Source organism: Lissotriton helveticus, chromosome 8 (genome assembly GCF_964261635.1).
Source record: "Lissotriton helveticus chromosome 8, aLisHel1.1, whole genome shotgun sequence".
In the NCBI taxonomy this organism is placed as follows: domain Eukaryota; kingdom Metazoa; phylum Chordata; class Amphibia; order Caudata; family Salamandridae; genus Lissotriton; species Lissotriton helveticus.
Genome location: NC_136069.1, coordinates 1352491470 through 1352512042, shown reverse-complemented (window position 1 = coordinate 1352512042; position 20573 = coordinate 1352491470). Strand labels below are relative to the sequence as shown.

General features: G+C 45.2%; 1 protein-coding gene across 1 annotated transcript in view; it reads right to left on the bottom strand.

Moving 5' to 3' along the window:
• Window positions 1-12721, bottom strand: part of VGLL3 (vestigial like family member 3) — a 64666-nt gene extending 51945 nt beyond the window's left edge. The window contains exon 1 of the mRNA XM_078656197.1: window positions 12373-12721. Coding sequence (XP_078512323.1) covers window positions 12373-12492 — 120 coding nt within the window. The 5' untranslated portion in view covers window positions 12493-12721. The remainder of the gene's footprint in view (window positions 1-12372) is intronic.
• Window positions 12722-20573: the final 7852 nt, after the last annotated feature.

Genomic DNA, 20573 nt, shown 5'->3' with positions numbered 1-20573 from the left:
CTCCATTGAAGACAATGGAGTGCTTCAGGCTTATAATGGCTGGTAGAAGCCCAGAGCATCAATATTCCAATGTTTGTTCACAACTATTGCTGTAAACAAAGGCCTCACGGAGACCGAGGAGATTTTACCCCCTCATGCTCCGTGAGGACTTTGTTTTACAAATTAGAGCATTCTGTCCTCTAGAGAAGGACTGTTCTAATAGCCTTGCAGCCCTCAAGAACGGGCTCTACTACTCATTAAAGGCCTGCTTCATTGATAAAGGCCCGAGTCTGGAAGGGGCCTCTAATGGCCAGTAGAGTCCGCTACATCGGACTCTAAGACTATATGAGAGCACTGGAACATTGAGAGTTCCATTGATTGAAGACAATGGAGAGGAAGTGGGCTATAAACACTGGTATAAGCCTGAAACCACCAATATTCTGTAGTAAGGTGACTTTTCCTCCTCTTTCTGTGCTCCCTCTTTCCCCTTGTTGTTCAGCCCGAGTATGTGCGGAATGTTGATTAGGTCATGAAATGTTGGGTGTCTGATGTGAGTCAGTTGGTGTCAGCAGGCTCAGCAGCTAGGAGGCTGCTCCTGGTGGGGTGTACATACAGGCCTACTTACCATCTTGGCTACAACTTAAAGCTTCTGTAACTTGTACCTGAATAAAGTTACTACTTGGAACTACAACGTGGTCTTTTTCTTATTTCCGTTACTTGTTTGCATTGAGATCCTGTACGCTTGTTTTTTTTGTGATTTGCAGGATTTGCGTTGTGTGCTCTTTCTGTGGCATAGCTTTACTTTTGCTGTCTTTTCCTTGTGAGAATAGGGGATGGGTGTGGTTCTCTTCATTTTATTGTTATGTGTTGTTCTTATTTAGCACCTGCTTCCTTCATGTTATATTTCTACTGGGTGCATGTGTATATTTTTTACCGTTGTTCTTATGTCTTTCCTGCCTATTTTATGATATTGTTCCATTGTTATTTGGCATTCTGTATTAATTTTCATGTTATCTCTTATTGCACATATTTGCTCAAATGATGTATTTACATTGTTGCACATCTTCTTACTTTGTTTTGTTTTGAGTGTAAAGAAAGTGGATATGTAGTAAGGTTACTTTTCCTCTTCATTCTGTGCTCCCTCTTTCCCCTTGTTGTTCAGCCTAAGTATGTGTGGAATGTTGATTAGGTCATGGAATGTTGGGTGTCTGATGTGAGTCAGTTGGTGTCAGCAGGCTGAGCAGCTAGGAGGCTGCTCCTGGTGGGGAGTACATACAGGCCTACTTACCATCTTGGCTACAACTTAAAGCTTCTGCAACTTGTACCTGAATAAAGTTACTACTTGGAACTACAACGTGGTCTTTTTCTTATTTCCGTTACTTGTTTGCATTGAGATCCTGTACGCTTGGTTTTTTGTGATTTGCAGGATTTGCGTTGTGTGCTCTTTCTGTGGCATAGCTTTACTTTTGCTGTCTTTTCCTTGTGAGAATAGGGGATGCGTGTGGTTCTCTTCATTTTATTGTTATGTTTTGTTCTTATTTAGCACCTGCTTCCTTCATGTTATATTTCTACTGGGTGCATGTGTATATTTTTTACCGTTGTTCTTATGTCTTTCCTGCCTATTTTATGATATTGTTCCATTGTTATTTGGCATTCTGTATTAATTTTCATGTTATCTCTTATTGCACATATTTGCTCAAATGATGTATTTACATTGTTGCACATCTTCTTACTTTGTTTTGTTTTGAGTGTAAAGAAAGTGGATATGTAGTAAGGTTACTTTTCCTCTTCATTCTGTGCTCCCTCTTTCCCCTTGTTGTTCAGCCTGAGTATGTGTGGAATGTTGATTAGGTCATGGAATGTTGGGTGTCTGATGTGAGTCAGTTGGTGTCAGCAGGCTGAGCAGCTAGGAGGCTGCTCCTGGTGGGGAGTACATACAGGCCTACTTACCATATTGGCTACAACTTAAAGCTTCTGTAATGTTTACCTGAATAAAGTTACTACTTGGAACTACAACTTGGTATCCTGTGGAATTTCATACTACAACACATTCCAATCAAATAATCAGCATTCTTTGTCTCTCCATAGCCTCACAATGCCTAATTGTGAAGTGCAGTATGGGAGGCAGAAGCTGAGGGCAACAGAAAGGAACAGAGGCCTGCATGTACATTCCGATTATGGTTCCCACTGTTAATTAATTAGATAATGAGCCATGGAAAGAGAGAGAGGAAACCTCCATCGTCCTAGTCTCTCCTTCTGCAGTACCAAACTAAACAAAGCCTTTTGTCAGAGCCAAAGGAGTGGTTCCATTTCTTTAAGTTACTCCTGAGGCTGTGCATGTGGCAGTAACCTACAAGCATGGATAATAGGAGTTTTAAAAGAGGAGAGCACTAGAGAATTGCTGGGGAGTCTAAAAATCCTTGTGTATGCTATTAGTATTTTTCCTTTAATTAAAGTATTCGATTCCAATAGGGCACAATGTTCTGATTACATTATATATCACCACAATGGGCTATAGAGACAACTCAAGTTGCAATCCCTTATTTTTTGCTGATGCCTTTGGCATACGGACCATCAACACTGTCACTTTTAAAGTCTGGTATAGGATGCAACAATGGAAAAAAAAGGTTTACCATCACACGTGTATGAGGAGAAGTGTACATTGATCCAGAGTGGTGTTCAGTAGCTCTGGATAACCACAGGTTTCTCACTGTGATTGGCGATGGTTTCAATTCATAGGCTTGAAATGAACATCCACACATCACATCATCCAGCTTAAGTTGACATGTCTTCTTAGATCTACAGCAATTGTGTTTGGACTATTGAGGGACATGATGCATGGTCAGCAAAAGCCCTCTATTTTACGCAATGAAAATCATATTTTGGATATTTCCATCAGCCATGTATTACAGCCTAGGTTGAACTGTGTAATGAAATGATGCATTCTTTTGCACTTTTTTTTTATTTTCCATTTCACAATACTGAAATTCTTGCCAGAGGCAATGACTGTTGGATTTCTTGATTCTATATTTTGATGAGTTTAGAGAGAGTTGTGAACACGAATATAGTTTTTACATGAAAAGGTAATCTTCCATGTGACATGTCACTGCAAACTCTCAATTAGAAAATAGCAAACCAAAAAAAACAAGTTATTTTGAATTCTAAATATGTGTTAAACAAAGGGTCCTATTCATGAAAAAAGAAGCAAATCTGCACCTGTAGATTCCCTTCTACAGGGGTGTGCAGCTTTACTACTTATTCCTATTCACAAACCTCCCTAGTACTATGTCTGGATAGCTGCACCACACACTCGTGGGAAGGTCAAATAACTTTAAAAAAAGAGGCTCATACTCCTTCAATAGGAAGTTCCCTATAACTGACTAACATATCACCCACTCAAATCACTTTCATATTTCACTTTACTAATTCACCACTAATCATTTATGGGTTCCTGAGTAGTGTGCTACTCCCCACAAACGCGCTACGATATCTCGTCAGGGGTTGTAAGTGCTATTTAAATGCAATTACAATAAAATAGCAGAAAACTCTATGCAGGGGGAATAGGATCCCCTGTGCAAACGCACATTGTTTTTGTGACCGTCGGCAAAGGTGCATAATTGTGGGCATTCACCAACTTCCAGCACTAACCACACCTTGAAACACCCACTTTCAACCCCTTTGAATGGAGTATAAATGTGCACTTGTGGCAGACATCTCCACATGTAAATGGGCCTATGATGACAGTACGAAATCCCTTTGCAAATTTGTGGCAGATTAGAAAAAGATAAACTGGGTTATAAAACTGTTGACAAATGTATCTTTGTCAGTAGGGCTCCTAGTATTTCCCAGCTGAAATTGAGACAATAATGCTAATGGCAATTGTAATTATTCATATCAATAACCATGAGCAGCTGTACTGTTTTTCGGGGAAAACTGTGGAAATGTAGTGTTGAAAACAGTTTAAAGTTGCTGTTAAAATAGGCTCTTGATATCAATAATACTGAGATAGCAAAAGTGTATGAAATATTTTAAGCCCAATATATCTTTTCATGCTGAGATCTGATTGTCTGCAACCACATCACCAGGAAGTTACGGAAGCCATCTTAGGCCTTGGGACTTGGTCCTGACTCCTAAAAAAACACACAAAAGACATAAGGGTATGGTAGGGATACCCTGGCTTGCCGGCTACGAAGAGGGGTGAACTCCCAGAGGGACCCTGCTTACGGCCAAAAATGTTTTTTCTGTACATTGCTATACATTTATGGGAGATCTGTGAATCTGCAGTAAAAGTTTTCAAAAAAGTGGGGGCTCCAGTCCATTTATTTAAAACTCCCTGTGTGGTTCCGGGCCCGGGGCTCAGTGCAGCATATATGTTAGGAGTAGCAGGGCTCATGGTCCCCCTCCCCAAACCTCAAAGAGGTCCCGGGGGTCATGAATTAAAATAAATAGGAGGGGGGCCATGAGGCCCCCCTCCTGAGTCATATACTGACTCCAGGGACCCCATTCCCCCAGGTCCGGCTCAGTGATGGTGTCCATGGGGCATCTATTTCACTGCCCGTGGGCAGGAAAATAGCAACTGTTCTCCCACAGGTCGAGAGCACAAAGCTGTTCCGCCTGGTGGGAGAACAAAACAGTTTCCTGCCCTCACTCTCGGCCAGGGAAATGCATTTAATTGCTCCCACCCCGCAGGAGCAAAAGAACACTGCTCCCGCAGGGTAGGAGCAATGCCGGCTCCTACTACACCCACAATGGGTGCAATCAGGGAATCCTGGGACTCTCTCTGAGACCCCAATATGGGACTAACTGTGGCAGGCCCCGGAAGGGAACTAGAGCACACAACATAAAATATATGTATATTAATGCCAGCTCCTGCAAGAGGAGGGAGCCAGCAGGGCTGCAGGAGGGCTGAGAGTGTCCTCACGGCCCCCTAAAGAATAATGGCTTGAGGTGCCCTGGTTGGGCCCTGAGGCACCCCAAATCTTTTTTTTTAAAGGAAACGTCGGCTTCTGCAGTGCCCCATAAGGCCACTTGCAGGAAGCGGTTAACACTGCAAGGCCCAGGGGCTGCCTCCATGGCCATCTACAGAAAAAACCAGTGGGTGTCCCGAGTGGGACTGGTATACCTAGAAATATAATTTTAAAAAGTTAAAAAGTGAATCAATAAGTGAGTGGCCACATCCGCTCCTTTATTTTTCACTGCTCCTTCAAAGAGCACTCCCTACTGTCCTAGGAGGGCTTTTTACATATATTTTGTGTTTTGTAATGTCACTGGAAGAGGCTGGGACATCACCAAAAAAATAGTTTTAATGTTGTAGGGGAGCTACAGGGAGTCCTGCACCCCCTCACCCCAGCAACACTAGAAAAACAACTTAAGTCTCCTAGCAGTTCTACCTATGAGCTGTTTGTAAGGTTGCATTTATATGGCCTGAAGGCCTGTACTGTATATGGTTATTTTTATGATTCCATTTTTTGGGGTGTAAAATGTTTCAAGGTAGACTCATTTTTGTTTTATTCTTTTTCCTAAAGAAGAAACAATATATCTCTCACTATTTGTGTTGACAATATCACTCCCAAAATGTAATAAAAAAAACGATGTTAAAAAAAGTCACATAAATAGAATATGGTTTAATAAAACTTTATAAAATATTTTTCAGGTATTCAATAAACATTGTTGTGTGCATTATTGAAATATACATTTGAATAAAGTTATTGGTAATTTTGGAAGGGAGGAAGGGGGAGTGGGGAAGTATTGGTGGGTGTTTTGACTGCATGTGGGGGAGGGGTTTGGCCTACGGACAGCCTCTGTGGCCACTCCGTGCTACGCATGGCCTAAGGCCGTGTGCAGCAAGGGCTTGACGCGATGCATGGTAATAAAATATTACTTCAAATATATATATTTTTTTTAAATGTACTGAAAAAAACAAAGGTTAAAGTAATGTTAGAATTAGGTGAAATATTCAGTATCAATGTAACATTTTAAACTCTAAAACCCATAGAAATTTACCAGTTATAGTTATCTCAAGTAACTATAACTCGCGCCCTAAGGTGACCATAACTCTTGCCATACACTGCTAATTACCTCATATTTTACATCGCTCATGACATCTTCTATGCCATCATTGATGAGAAAACTGTGTATTGCAGAGGCACAAGTTATAGTTACCTTAGGGCACAAGTTATAGTTACTTGAGATAACTTTAACTATAACTAGTGAATTTCTATGGTGTTTAGAGTTTAAAACGTTACGTTGTTGCTGAACTTTTCACCTAACTATAACGTTATTTTAACTTCTGGTATTTTTCAGTATATATATATATATATATATATATATATATATATATATATATATATATATATATATATATATATGGCAGCTCCAATCGTTGTCTCCTACTCACAAACGATAACGCACTCACGGGGGTAAATGCGGTGGATACTTTAATCAGCCACGGACAAACAAAAACTTTTCACCTAACTATAACGTTATTTTAACTTCTGGTATTTTTCAGTATATATATATATATATATATATATATATATATATATATATATATATATATATATATATATATATATATATATATATATATATTTATATTTATTTCTTTATATATATATACACACACTTAGAGGGGCTTTCAGTCAGCCCTTTTCATCAAATTGTCTGTTGTTGTCTCATTCTATTTTTCTCCTGCCAACTACACCATGGGCCAAAGGGTTGGAGCCCACTCAGCCATCGTCTACCTTCACTGGGATTGATGGCACTCTGCTCTTTCACTAGGAGCATATCTGTACACAAAGTAGTTTCCTTCCATGCCAATGACTACTGTGACAATGTGTGCTTTTTCAGAAGAAAACAAATATGTTTGCTTTTAGTCGAAGTTTTTGTTTTTTATAATGGTAAGGCTCCATCAGCTCTTCCAACAATAATTTTACAAAAAACATGACATAGCAAAACAAGCATTGACAAAGCCAAAAGAATGGCACCCAACACCAGACCTTTTGGCTTTGCCAATGTGTATTTACTCTTTCTAATGGGAATTTTACTGGAAGGATGTAACCTTGAAGCCTCATCCAGATGTTGACTAGTCTTCACAAAACTTTTTTAAGTCGCTGAACTTTGTCAAACATCTCCTTAGTTATAAAGAATAGAAAACTATTTTCTTAAGGATTAACTTTAATTAGCTGAATGCGTAACAGCCAGATGCTTAAATTGACAGGAAACAGCTGCGATACATCCGAACATTTGTTTTTCCTGCATTTTGATTTCCCAGCAGGTGCAATGTCTCTCCCTTGAAAACGGTGGATTTTCACCACAGTTTGTTTCTAATTTGTCAGCGAGCTGAGAATTCTGGATTCATGTGGGTGGCAGGAAGTTAATGGGGTGGAATGGAAATGCAAACTGAAACCAGTAATGGCGTGGGCTCCTATAATGACTGGTGCATATATATTTTTCTAAATTTCAATGGAACTGAAACTCTCCCCTCAGGATGTTGTAAATGATGTTGCAGATGTACCATCTCGCAAAGAGTTAGAGGTTCTCTCCGGTTTAACACTGAATTAAATTAAAATAGTACTTATCACTAGATACCCTTTATACAATAATGTTGTGGTAATAATAGTAAGTCAGTTAAACGAGGAGGCTTTGTTATTATTATTGATTGCATACGTAGTTTTGGCTGCATAATGTGTGCATTGGTGTTAATAACTTAGTTAAAAACATTGAAAGCTCTATATCAGCTCATGCACGTGTCTACAAAAGATGAGTTCAGGGTATTATTAGACAGACTTGACGCCCCTTATGTAACCTATCTCTCTTGTTTTGCCCTGAGGGCCCGATTTAGAGTTGGATGGTAGCTGGAAATTCTGTGATATTTAGGGGAAGTGCTAAGTCACACAGGAATTCCACCTGTATAGAAATAGTAGCATTGAGGAAATTCCAATGATGGATTATTTTCCATATTTAGCTCTTACTGGAGTAATCGCTGAACTTTTCGTCGCCACTCAAATCTTAGTTAGATCCTTAGTGAAAGAACTATCTTTAGCTAGGAAAAGGGGTGATAAAGCACTTATGAAAATAGACAAAATATGGGGATGTCTTTTTACTTGCTCAAATATGAATTGATTTAAGGATTTTGCCTACCTTGATATCTTATTATTTGTCTCTTAGCTGATATATGAATTTGCTTTGATTACTTGATGTTTTATTTCTCTTCTCTTTTTATGTATTACTCTCTGTATTTATTACTAAGAAGTTCAAGACACAGTATTAACTGATCAAATGCATTTTTGTCTATACTTTCCTTTTTGTTTTTCTCTTCCATTAACTATCAGCCGCTTGTGTTATCAATAAAAAAATTTAAAAAAGATCCTTAGTGAAAGGTGGACATTGATCTACGTCATCGAACTGGCTGTGGGGTAAGCATAGTTTTTCTCAGTGTTGCAGTGCTAAATTTGAGCCAGTGGTTTCTGGTGCTTGGTACTGGCACTTAATTGTTGGCACTGGCACTTAATTGTCGACACTGGCACTTATGACAGCTGCCACATGGTGGCTGGCATTGTGGCTATAATTTAGAGATGAGCAGCACTGAATTTGTTTAATTCAGTAATCATTAAATATAACTATATACCTGCCGCCCAAGCTATTTTAATAGCTATAGGGGCCTGGAATAGGCTGAATTGTCACACTTGTAGGAGTGTGAAGGTTATTAGTTGTGTAGGTTATGTCATTGGAAACGCTGGCAGCGGCAATGGGTGGTGCAAGCTTCAGAGGCCTCCTGACTAGAGCCCTGGCACTTATTTATTTACAAATTAAGCACTGCAGGGGCTGGTTCCATTTTACAGCACCATAACAAAGTATGTATCCAAACCACTACCATGTTGTCTAAATTCAATCAGAGATTGATGTGGAAACATATGTTTTGAAAATCAACGATTTTGAATGTATTCCTTATTTATTGATGGAGTTAGCAGATGGGTTACAAAGCTATTCTTATTGCTAACTAATTAATAATATAGGTTTTTCCAGAAGCGATATATGGCTGCCACTATTGAGGTGTGTAATATATGTACGAGTTCCCTTAATTAGAACAGTATCGTGATGGAAATGCCTCTGGTAGATTTTGCTCCAAATGTACTATTGCCCCCATAAGCTGAAGGATTTCATTTACCACCAATACAGGTCCTAGAAGTCCTCATTTTCGAAGCCTGTGCCAGCAGAGACTTCAACATGTATGATTCCTTCCACATCCTTCTAGCAGACAGGGAGAGGCCTGTTGCATGTACTGCCGCCCAGCAAGCAGGGTTTACAACTTGAAAGCAGGAGTGGTATTCTAAAGGTGGACCAATTTACAAATTTTACCCTGCGCTGAACATGCGCTAATTGTCATGAGAATTATAAGTGGTATGCACTTTTGCTTGCGTGGTCATCGGGGGTGATTCTGCACGAGAAATGCCTTTGTGTAATAAATGGTACCAGATAAATATATCGTTATGCGGTTCCGAAGTCCTGGGTGAACGTGTTTTAGTTATGGTTCACATCACGTTTCACAGTTGCTGCAAGACATTTTCTTTTCAAACCATTCCTCCTGCAAGCGCAAATGATGTCACCAGTAAAACAAAAACAAAAATTGGACAAAATACAAGAAACCCAGTAATCCACGTTTACTGGAGAAAATAACAGTTATTGACGATGAGTAATACCATTTTGCAAAGCCCTAGAGGACAGTCCCAAATACTTAAAAAAAATAATGGCGTCGAGGCTCAGAAATTGTGCATATTTACTTTAGCAGGATAGTTTATATAATTGTGCTGTTGTGTCAGTACCACCAGTGTTAACAGGAATTGTAACCTTTCAGGAATGCATCTGAAGTTGTTGATTACATTGTTTGAGAGGCAGCTGGTATGTGACAACTTTGTGGCTCAGAGTAAAAAAATGCAACATTAAAACAAAAACATCTGTACTGTGAGCGCGCCCGGGTGTCTGTATACAAATACCAAGCAGAGTAGTTTGAATTAACTGCTTAGGGGAAAGAAAGGGGCTCCTGACAACTTCATATTCACATCCCCTCGCCTATGTGACTTTTTCGCTATTCAATAATACAGTTATTGTATGCATGAAGCCGAAGGGTTGGCAGTTGCGCCTCTAATGTCCCCTTTTCCTGCTTATGCCGTCTTGTATACTGTTACTCTTTCATCGCACTTTTAATTGTCGGGAACCGCAACATACCACTGAGGAGATGCGCGAGTTAAACAAAGCGTTGCGCTACGAGGGACATCTTGCACTTGGAATAGTGCAGTGGAAATTTGCAAAATATGTGAGCGTCATGGCCAAAACATCTCGGATCCCGGAGAGCCGGAGGCGCTCCAGCCCTCACCGCAGAAAGGGTGACAAGGCAGAAACGAGCGCACGAAAGTGCAGTGTAACTAAGAGCATTCAATCTCGGAGGAATGTGTCTGCGAGGGGCTGGGAGCAGCGTGTGTGAGCGCCGGCCAAGGGCCGGGAATGCGTCCGCCCACACGCATACTTAGCATACGTGAGCGCGGCCTCGGGGGAGCCGGGACTCGCTTCCAGCTCTCGCTGCGGACTCTCCGCGCAGTCCCTAGTGGCGCGTTTACTATGGCTTTCTCCTTAGACAACATACACCTAGCAGTGTTTGCTGGGCTAACTTCACACAGCAGCCTTTACAATAATATAGGGACGAGTTTTCCGGTGTGAAGGTCTGTGCTGAGGTGAATTGGGTGGTTGAGCTAAAGCGTGTACACTGTACAGTAAAATTACTTTACCTGTATTTTCTGGCTAAATATTTTTTCCCGCCATCCTTTAAACTGTAAGACGGGAAAATAGACACTCATAGTTCTCACGATCTCTCTTTTGCCAGTTTCTATGTGCCATGCTGACACTAATGCTGTTAACAGGCCGATCACTACAGAACCATCAGTTTATGTTAATTAATTAATCCCCCCTGCACTTTTATTTTTATATCAAAATGCTCACAGTCCACTGAGAATATAGTTACTTGCCCAAGAACACACAGCAGAATAAAGTGAGCCGACAACGGAGGGCTGCCAGGTGCCACGAGCATTGCAGGTGCACTCAATCCGGCCAACGTGCCTGTGAATTTCGAGCAGGAAACTCTGCCCCCTTCCTCCAGAGAGAGGCGGTTATTTGGGGCTGCCTCCCATGTATGGTGAAACCGGTCTTCATAGAGAATTATGATAAAACCGCATGGAATGCAGCCGCCACAGGAAGCCTTCATCCTTGGCTGTAAACGGCGAGGCCATGTCTGCCTCGCTTCACCCCTCCAAACACAACTCCCCAAAATGGCACCGAGCCCATAGCACTTCTCAGAATCTTTCATAAGTTCAGTGGAGGCACACACAATCACATACATGTTTCTGCTAAGGACCGTAGATTACATATGTTAACGTTTTCAGTAGCTCTATATTCTGACAAAATGTTTGCATGTTTAAAACTTTAATTCCAATATTTCCAAATAATTTAGCTCCATTTCCAATCAGGTACCTCTGTATATAACTGCTTCAGACTATCCATATATGCAGTTTTAACCAACCTATGGAACTTGTGGGGTGGCGGCGACAGGAGGTCTCCAGAAATGCTCACACACAATGATGGGCAAAAAACAGGCGACCTGGTGTAATCACACTACTTTAATGTCACCACACACAAGGCGCGCGCTTGGAAGTCCAGCGATGGTGATGGTGCTACAATACTAACACATGCACACTTTTTTTGCTTTATGGTTCACACACACACACACAGAGCCTTACATAGAGTAGTCCTTCAGATAACGGATTTGAAAGCAGACATATTATTTAAAGCGCTACGAAACAGCTAGAATGCTAGGACAGTGACTTCATTGAAGGACAATTTATAATCATTAAACTCCCTTGTCATCACACACCCCTTCCCCCGCCCCTATAATGCATTCTCTCATTAAGTCATTCTGCAGACTTCTTTAAAATAGGCTCATTGGGCAGAGGCATTTTAATGCACGGGCAGAGTGGGTACTTCCCAGGGCTCCCACCTTGGGAAAGTGAACGCTCTATTTCTACATTACAACTTCTCCCCTCTCTGACTACCTCAGACTCCGTCTCTCTTTAGCCATTGCCATCTCAAGGATGTCTATGGTCCCAGAAATACATTTTTCATGTTTTTTGCGTGACCCCATTTCTGAAAGACTGCTTGGCATAATTCCATCTTAAATTAGCAGAAAATGCACACACACCCAAAAAAAAAAGCAGGAGCCTCTAAAATATATGTTGCACGGCGCCCCATGAACCCAAGAAGACAACACTGCCGTTAGGCACTTGTAGCATCCCACCTTCCTCCCCCGCCCCTTCCGCCCGCGCGCGCTCAGTGACAGGCTCTCACCTGCTGGCTCTGGTGCGGCTGATGACAGTACGCGGCGGAACACGCTGACGCTGACGTCGGGGCAGGCAGGTACTGGCGCACTCCATAAGTTTGGTGGTACATAACATCCAGACAACTCATGGCAGGTCCTGAGACTCCCGAGCATAAACTTTCCCCGTCCTTCTTTCTGTCCTGCGTTCTAATGCTCGGAGCAAGCTTCCACTTTGAGCAAACGGGCCAGCTAGCGGGGTTCCGCCTCCTTTCACCTCCTCTTCCACTTGTTGTTCCCCGTCCCCCGTCTCCCCCTCTTATATAGGGAGCCTTTGAGAGGCTCGCTCTTGACAGCTCCCGCTGCACATGGAGCGGCCGCAGAGACAGAGGCAAAGGGCTGCAGCTAGTGCTATTTACATACGGACAATGGGAGCGCCCGTCCTGGCCAATGGCAGCTCCGCCCCTGTAGAACCACAGAGCAGACTGGTCCAATCACCGCCGATCATGGGCACACCCCTGAGGCGATGGAACGAGCCCTGATTAGAGTGCCCTCATCTCCAGCACTCTGAGCATCCTCGAGACTTCGCAGGCTAGAGGTCTCACCTCCGCTAACCACCCTCCGAATATGCCCCCTACCACTTGCCAAGATTTTTGTTCCTTTAGCACTTTTTCGGCACTGAGTGCACTACCCGAATCCTGTTTTTGCGACTTTTCCATTACATTAACTCCCACATAGCTGCCAACCATGTATATTTCCCGTATGAATGTTTCCTCACCCTTAGGCAGGGTTTTAAGTAGGTCGGGTCCTGCCGGTACCGAGCACCGACAGTTCCAAAAAGCAGGTGCTGAGAGGGGTCGCTATCGGGCTCTCCGTTTTTGTCCTCACCTTCGGTGGAAAAAATAAACGTTAACTCTGGATCGATGCCACCCATCACTGCTTGTGATGTAACTTCAAAGAGACTCGTTATAGTTCTTTCACAGTGTCACCATTTCAGAACGGAAGCATTTTCAATATTTTATACAAAGAAGCCATAGTTGTTGCTTATTCATCTTACGCAACTAACAACCATTGACAAAGCCAATAGCCTGGCTTGTTGTAGGTGTAATATTGCTTGTTCTAACATATATCTCGATGCAGTGGACAGAAGCAGCAAAATACCAGCAGGCAGCACACCATGCTAAGCACAGATTTTAAGTTTACCTGTTTTTAAGCCTGGCCCTTAATTACATTGACCACGCCCCTTTGAGAGACCGCCCCAGTTTTTTCATTCCCCTTAAATCCCTGCCCTTAGGGGTAAGCCGCCCTCTGTGTCTCCCCGAGGGCCACTCACACTAATATCTCCCTTTCCCCAGGATTCACAGGTCGCACAGCCGCTGTCAGTTTCCTGAATTTGTGAGTGTGACATTTACTCCTCAGAGGTAGACGTCTCACTACCTGAAACCCCAATATTAGTCGTGCTTCATCTGAGTACCTCCCTCGTGGCCTGCCCCAGCTAGATGTCTCTGGCACATTACTTCCCCGTAATACTTATGCCTTCTTCTCCCTTACGCGGAAGCCCAAAATAATCTAATAACATCCGCGGTACATCTTCACAGTCCTGTTCAACTTCTACCGAGGTGTCTCATCCTGCTTCGTATGTGCATTGCATGTACCCTTTGCTTTCACCTTGATATTCACTCATCCTCACTGAGTAAGTATAATGATTACCATAACTACTTTTATCAGCATTTCTGTCCCATGACGCTCTAATAGATTCCTCCCACCTCGTGGTGCACTTTAAAACTAAAAGGATGAAAGGCTGTGTTGTCCCTGATGAGATTCAAGCCTGTGATGTATCGATCAGACATAGAGCTTCAATGGATGAGCTGACTTACCCTTGTGTGTTCCCTGCTGCCAGGAAGTTTCCCCACGGTTTAAGTGGGCTAACAATTACGTGGGTCTCCAGATGGGCTCTGTCTGAATACCCTTTACAACAGGTATGACCTCTAACTAAAAGACTGCACTAGATGTGATAGAATCACTGAGAGGCTGCTAGTTGAGCGCTCAGTCATTGTTTTAGCCTGTTGAAAACTGCTATTGAATTTTCCTTTGTGTCCGATCCCCCCCCTGCATTTGCACGACATTTAGGATTTAAGATACCGAACTTTTAAAATCTATTTTAGAATCTTTTAGAAATTTGCCACTGAACGCTCCTACCCTCGTTTGGGCTGAGAATTCATTTTGGCATTTCCCCCGGTCCCCGATCCCTGAGTGTTGTATTCGACTAGGTCCCGGGCTCGATCCGGTTTTGGTGGCCATCTTAGGTGAGATCACATTCGCCGAGCGGTCTAGTCGCCCTATAAAAGGAGGGCCTAGCGACCAGACCGGGAGATAGAATCACTGAGAGGCTGCTAGTTGAGCGCTCAGTCATTGTTTTAGCCTGTTGAAAACTGCTATTGAATTTTCCTTTGTGTCCGATCCCCCCCCTGCATTTGCACGACATTTAGGATTTAAGATACCGAACTTTTAAAATCTATTTTAGAATCTTTTAGAAATTTGCCACTGAACGCTCCTACCCTCGTTTGGGCTGAGAATTCATTTTGGCATCTCCGCCGGTCCCCGATCCCTGGGTGTTGTATTCGACTAGGTCCCGGGCTCGATCCGGTTTTGGCGGCCATCTTAGCTTGGATCACATTCGCCGAGCGGTCTAGTCGCCCTATAAAAGGAGGGCCTAGCGACCAGACCGGGAGATAGAATCACTGAGAGGCTGCTAGTTGAGCGCTCAGTCATTGTTTTAGCCTGTTGAAAACTGCTATTGAATTTTCCTTTGTGTCCGATTCCCCCCCCCTGCATTTGCACGACATTTAGGATTTAAGATACCGAACTTTTAAAATCTATTTTAGAATCTTTTAGAAATTTGCCACTGAACGCTCCTACCCTCGTTTGGGCTGAGAATTCATTTTGGCATTTCCCCCGGTCCCCGATCCCTGGGTGTTGTATTCGACTAGGTCCCGGGCTCGATCCGGTTTTGGCGGCCATCTTAGGTGGGATCACATTCGCCGAGCGGTCTAGTCGCCCTATAAAAGGAGGGCCTAGCGACCAGACCGGGAGATAGAATCACTGAGAGGCTGCTAGTTGAGCGCTCAGTCATTGTTTTAGCCTGTTGAAAACTGCTATTGAATTTTCCTTTGTGTCCGATCCCCCCCCTGCATTTGCACGACATTTAGGATTTAAGATACCGAACTTTTAAAATCTATTTTAGAATCTTTTAGAAATTTGCCACTGAACGCTCCTACCCTCGTTTGGGCTGAGAATTCATTTTGGCATTTCCCCCGGTCCCCGATCCCTGGGTGTTGTATTCGACTAGGTCCCGGGCTCGATCCAGTTTTGGCGGCCATCTTAGGTGGGATCACATTCGCCGAGCGGTCTAGTCGCCCTATAAAAGGAGGGCCTAGCGACCAGACCGGGAGATAGAATCACTGAGAGGCTGCTAGTTGAGCGCTCAGTCATTGTTTTAGCCTGTTGAAAACTGCTATTGAATTTTCCTTTGTGTCCGATCCCCCCCCTGCATTTGCACGACATTTAGGATTTAAGATACCGAACTTTTAAAATCTATTTTAGAATCTTTTAGAAATTTGCCACTGAACGCTCCTACCCTCGTTTGGGCTGAGAATTCATTTTGGCATTTCCCCCGGTCCCCGATCCCTGGGTGTTGTATTCGACTAGGTCCCGGGCTCGATCCGGTTTTGGCGGCCCTCTTAGGTGGGATGACATTCGCCGAGTGGTCTAGTCGCCCTATTAAAACAGTCCCTTATGGCTCCGCGCAGCGGACGCGTGCAGCGGACGCGCCGGACAAGCGCCGGAGTTTCGCCAGAGTTAAGCCCGTCTGGGCCCGTCCGGGCCCAGACGGGACCAGGGCCAGTTGCTATGCCCGATGCGAGCCCCCTACAAGCCATTAGGATCAGGTACACGAAGGATGATCTTTTATCTTATAGAATACCGAAATATGACAGCTGCTGCTATACTGCCAAAGATGGAAAGCGCTTTAGGGGATGTAGAGTTTGCCAACCAGATTTAGGAGAAGCCACCCCCACTTCCTTGCGCCAGCTCGCCCTGCTTAATTGCAGGTCTCTCCCTTGCCACGCTACAGAGATTAACTCCCTACTACTGGACCACAAGGTTGATGCCTTGTTCCTTACTGAGACTTGGCTATCTGACACCTCGGGTCCGGACGTAGTGACAGCGTTGGCACCGGGATATCTGATCTACCATCTTGACAGAGGCGTAGGGAGAGGGGGGGGACTGGCCATTATATATAGGGAGTCACTGGGTTGTAAGGCAAGTGAGGCAGGGGTCAAAGACTGTGAGAGCTGCCAATTCTCGCTTCAATTCTCCCCTACCTGCACGCTGACAGGCCTTTTGGTCTACCGGCCCCCTGGGAGTGTGGGTGATTTTACATCATCACTAATGGAAACTACCACCCTCCTGGCTGCGGTCTCGTCCAATTTCATTCTGCTGGGAGATCTCAATTGCCATTTTGATGAAACAACTGACCCAATGGGAACTAACTTGATGAGCGAGTTAAGCGCCCTGCAGATGACATTGATAAATACTGGGGCCACACATGTTAAAGGTCATCTCCTGGACCCCTTTTTTACGAACATGACGGGTATATCCGCTATGCCTCCCCTCGCTCTTCCCTGGTCCGACCACTCCTTGATTAGGGCTAACTGGGAAGTTAAGTGCGATGGCACCCTCCCTCTCAGGAAATTTAGAATAGACAGGGCATGGTCAAGGCTCCCTGTAGAGGCCTGGAACGCCCGTCTTGAGGGCACCCAGCCGGAGAAGGGTTATGATCCGGTAACCGCAGACGCTACAGTGAGGAACTGGTTGACCAACGCAGTGGACCATGTGCTTCCACCTAAGAAGATGCTTATTAGGGACAAGAGAATGGGGTCTGCCTTATGGTACACCCCTGAGCTCAGAACCCTGAGACAGAACTGTAAACGCGCGGAGAGACTATGGAGGAGGAGCCCGGAGACAGATAACAGGGAAAAATATCGTATGGAATTAAGAACATACAAACGTGCTATACGTACTGCTAAGGCCTCCTTCTATGGGGAGAGAGTAAATCATGCTGTGTCCTCATCCAGGGAAGCCTTCCTTGTAATGAAGGAGCTTCTTAAACCGCCTGAGCCCACTCCTGTCTATGACAGACCACAGGAAAAATGTCTGGAATTAGCCACTTACTTTAAGAACAAAATTGATATCATCACTAGTTCTCTCCCTTTGGTGATGGGAACAGCGGCCCCTTCTGAGGACTTCAGCATGTCGGAAAATCTACTGACGTCTTTTGGCCCTGTATCTTCAGGCGAAGTACTGAAGGTCCTCGGGAGCCTGAAAAGTGGCTCACCGCGGGACCCAGTCCCAATGCGGTACTTAAAGCAGGCCGCTTTGGCGATAGGAGAGCCCTTGACCGATCTAGTCAATCTCTCGTTCTCTCATGGGACTGTGCCGCCTGAGTGGAAAAGTGCGGTTGTCAAAGCGCTTCTGAAGAAGCCTGGCTTGGACCCGCAGAACCTGGCCAATTTCAGGCCCATCTCCTTGTTACCAGGAGTTAGTAAGATCGCCGAGAGGTTGGCGAACCATCGGTTATCCAACTTCCATGAGGAGAATGGCCGGTTGAGGGACTCCCAGACGGGATTTCGACCGGGCCATGGAACTGACACAGCTCTGCTAGCAGTGGTAGAGGAGGCCAGGAGCACTTTGGATGCAGGGGGGTCAGTGGCAGTGATCCTCCTGGACCTTAGTGCGGCCTTCGATACCGTCAACCATGGGGTGTTGGTACAACGTCTAGCTGAGTCGGGTGTCACTGGAGTGGCCCTGGAATGGTTGGCCTCCTTTCTGGAGGGGCGTACCTTCGAGGTCTGGGAAGGAAACACAAAATCCCCTCCCCTCCCACTTCATTGCGGGGTGCCCCAGGGCTCATCCCTGAGCCCCACGTTATTTAACGTGTACATGGCACCCCTGGAGGGTGTGGTGTCTCCGTTTGGCTTTAAGACCATAAGCTATGCGGATGACACCCAGCTTGTGGTGAGTTTGACACAGCTGGAGAAACAGCCTGAGATGCTCCATTCTTGCTTGAGAGAGGTGTTTGACTGGATGTCCAGGTCATCGCTCAAACTGAACGGATCAAAAACAGAGCTGATGATCTTGGGCCAGTCAAGTTTTGCCCTCTCGGCGAGCAGCTGTCCCAACTGTATGGGCACCCCGCCCGACCCAAAGAAGGAGATTAAGAGCCTGGGGGTCTGGCTGGAGCCGGATTTGTCCTTTAGGGCACACGCCAAGAAGACCGCTGGCGTGTGTTATGCAATGCTCCGGTCGGCCCGCAAGGTTCTCCCCCTGCTGCCAGAACTCTCCCGGAAGCTGTTAGTCCAAGGCTTAATCATCTCACGCCTGGACTACAGTAATGCACTCTTTCTCGGAGCGCCAGAGTCAACGTTTAAGATCCTGCAACAAGTGCAGAACGCAGCAGCAAGGCTGCTGCGGAACGTTCCGGCCAGGCAGTCAGCCAGGCCCGCTTTAAGAGCACTCCATTGGCTCCCTGTCAGAGAGAGAGTTACATTTAAAGCCCTTAAGAGCATACAGGGGCAAGGACCAGCTATTTTGAAGGACATGATCTGGCCCTATAAGCCCACAAGAGCTTTACGCTCCGACAACAAATATCTCCTTCAGATAAAGAGAATTAGGAGAGCCCGTTCAGGGGGCAGGAGTTTTTCTATCCATACAGCGCGCGCCTGGAACTCCCTCCCACTCGCACTGCGCTCCGAACCAAATCTTCTCAGATTCCGAAAACATCTGAAAACGCATCTCTTTCCAGAATAACTGCAGCTTCTTTGCCTTCCATTAGTAGCTTGCTCTTGGTTTCTATAAGCGCTGGGATGCCCCTGGGTAACCGTGCACGGTACAAAATTCAATAATAATAATAATAATAATGTGGTCCTCTGACCCCAGAGGTGCTGGACCTCCAGATGTGGTCCTCTAACTCCAGAGGCGCTGGACCTCCAGATGTGGTCCTCTGGCTCTGGGGTGCTGGACCTCCAGATGTGCTACTCTGTGGCGTTGAGCCTCCAGATGTGGTACTCTGACTCCTGAGGTGCTGGATCTCCAGATGTGGTCCTCTGGGGCGCTGGGCCTCCAGATGTGGTCCTATGGCTCTGGGGTGCTGGAGCTCCAGTTGTGCTGGACCTCCAGATGTGGCCACCTGGCCCTGTGGCGGAGGACCTCCAGATGTGCCTGTAGTAATCTGGCTGTTGAAATGATGGCCAACACATGGGATCCTGTTGCTTCCCAACAGCTAGCACTTCAGAAGTTACTCTCTTGCTCACTGGGTGTTATCTCTCCAGATATGGTCCTTAGGTTCTGGAAATCCTGGCCCTCCAAATATGGTCGCCTGACGTGTGTTGTACCAGTTGTCCAGAATTGATCCGCTAGCTCCTGTGTCACTCATGCTTCAAATGTGGCCATTGCTCTCTGCGTCCTGAGATGCTGCCGCTTCAGATGGTCCCGTCTGGCTCTGAAGGTGTTGGAGTCACATCAGCGGGTGGCCTACTGTTCTCTCCCTTATCATCTTATGCATGGCCATAGTACATGGCCTCCCTCTGCAAAGGAGTCCTGCAGTGACCATTGTCTTTGGTTGTGACCCCAGCCATGAACTGCTTTCAGTTTCTCACTTCCGTCCTTCTTTTCGTCAGTGTCAGGCTCATGATGGCAACATGCCTTCTGCCTGCCTGGATCTGGCAAAGTGTAAACCTGGGCATACCATCACTGGAGGAAGGGACGAGCCACGCCAGGGGACGTGCAGATCACAGCTCAGAGGTTCTCATGCACCTGACGACCTCAAAAAGCTGCAACGTCCGATACAGGCTGTATAAGTAACATGTCCCCACATGGCTGGCGCTAGGCATGGGGAGAGATGGGACGATGCCCATGGCACCCACATTCAGTCAACCAACATGCGTCCTGGACCAGTGCAGCAGCCAGGCGGTGGCACACTGGTTGTCTTGTGATCCATACCCATCCAATTAGACAGAAGTGTCTCACTGCAATTATGCCCATGGGAGGGGCCTACTCCTCCCCTGGGCATCACAGCCCTTCCCTCCGCCTGGCCTCCCAGCCATGGTGTAAGGTGAGACCTTGCCGAACAGGGGCCTTCCTTTGGTCCCACTTTCAAGGAGACACATTCTGCAGG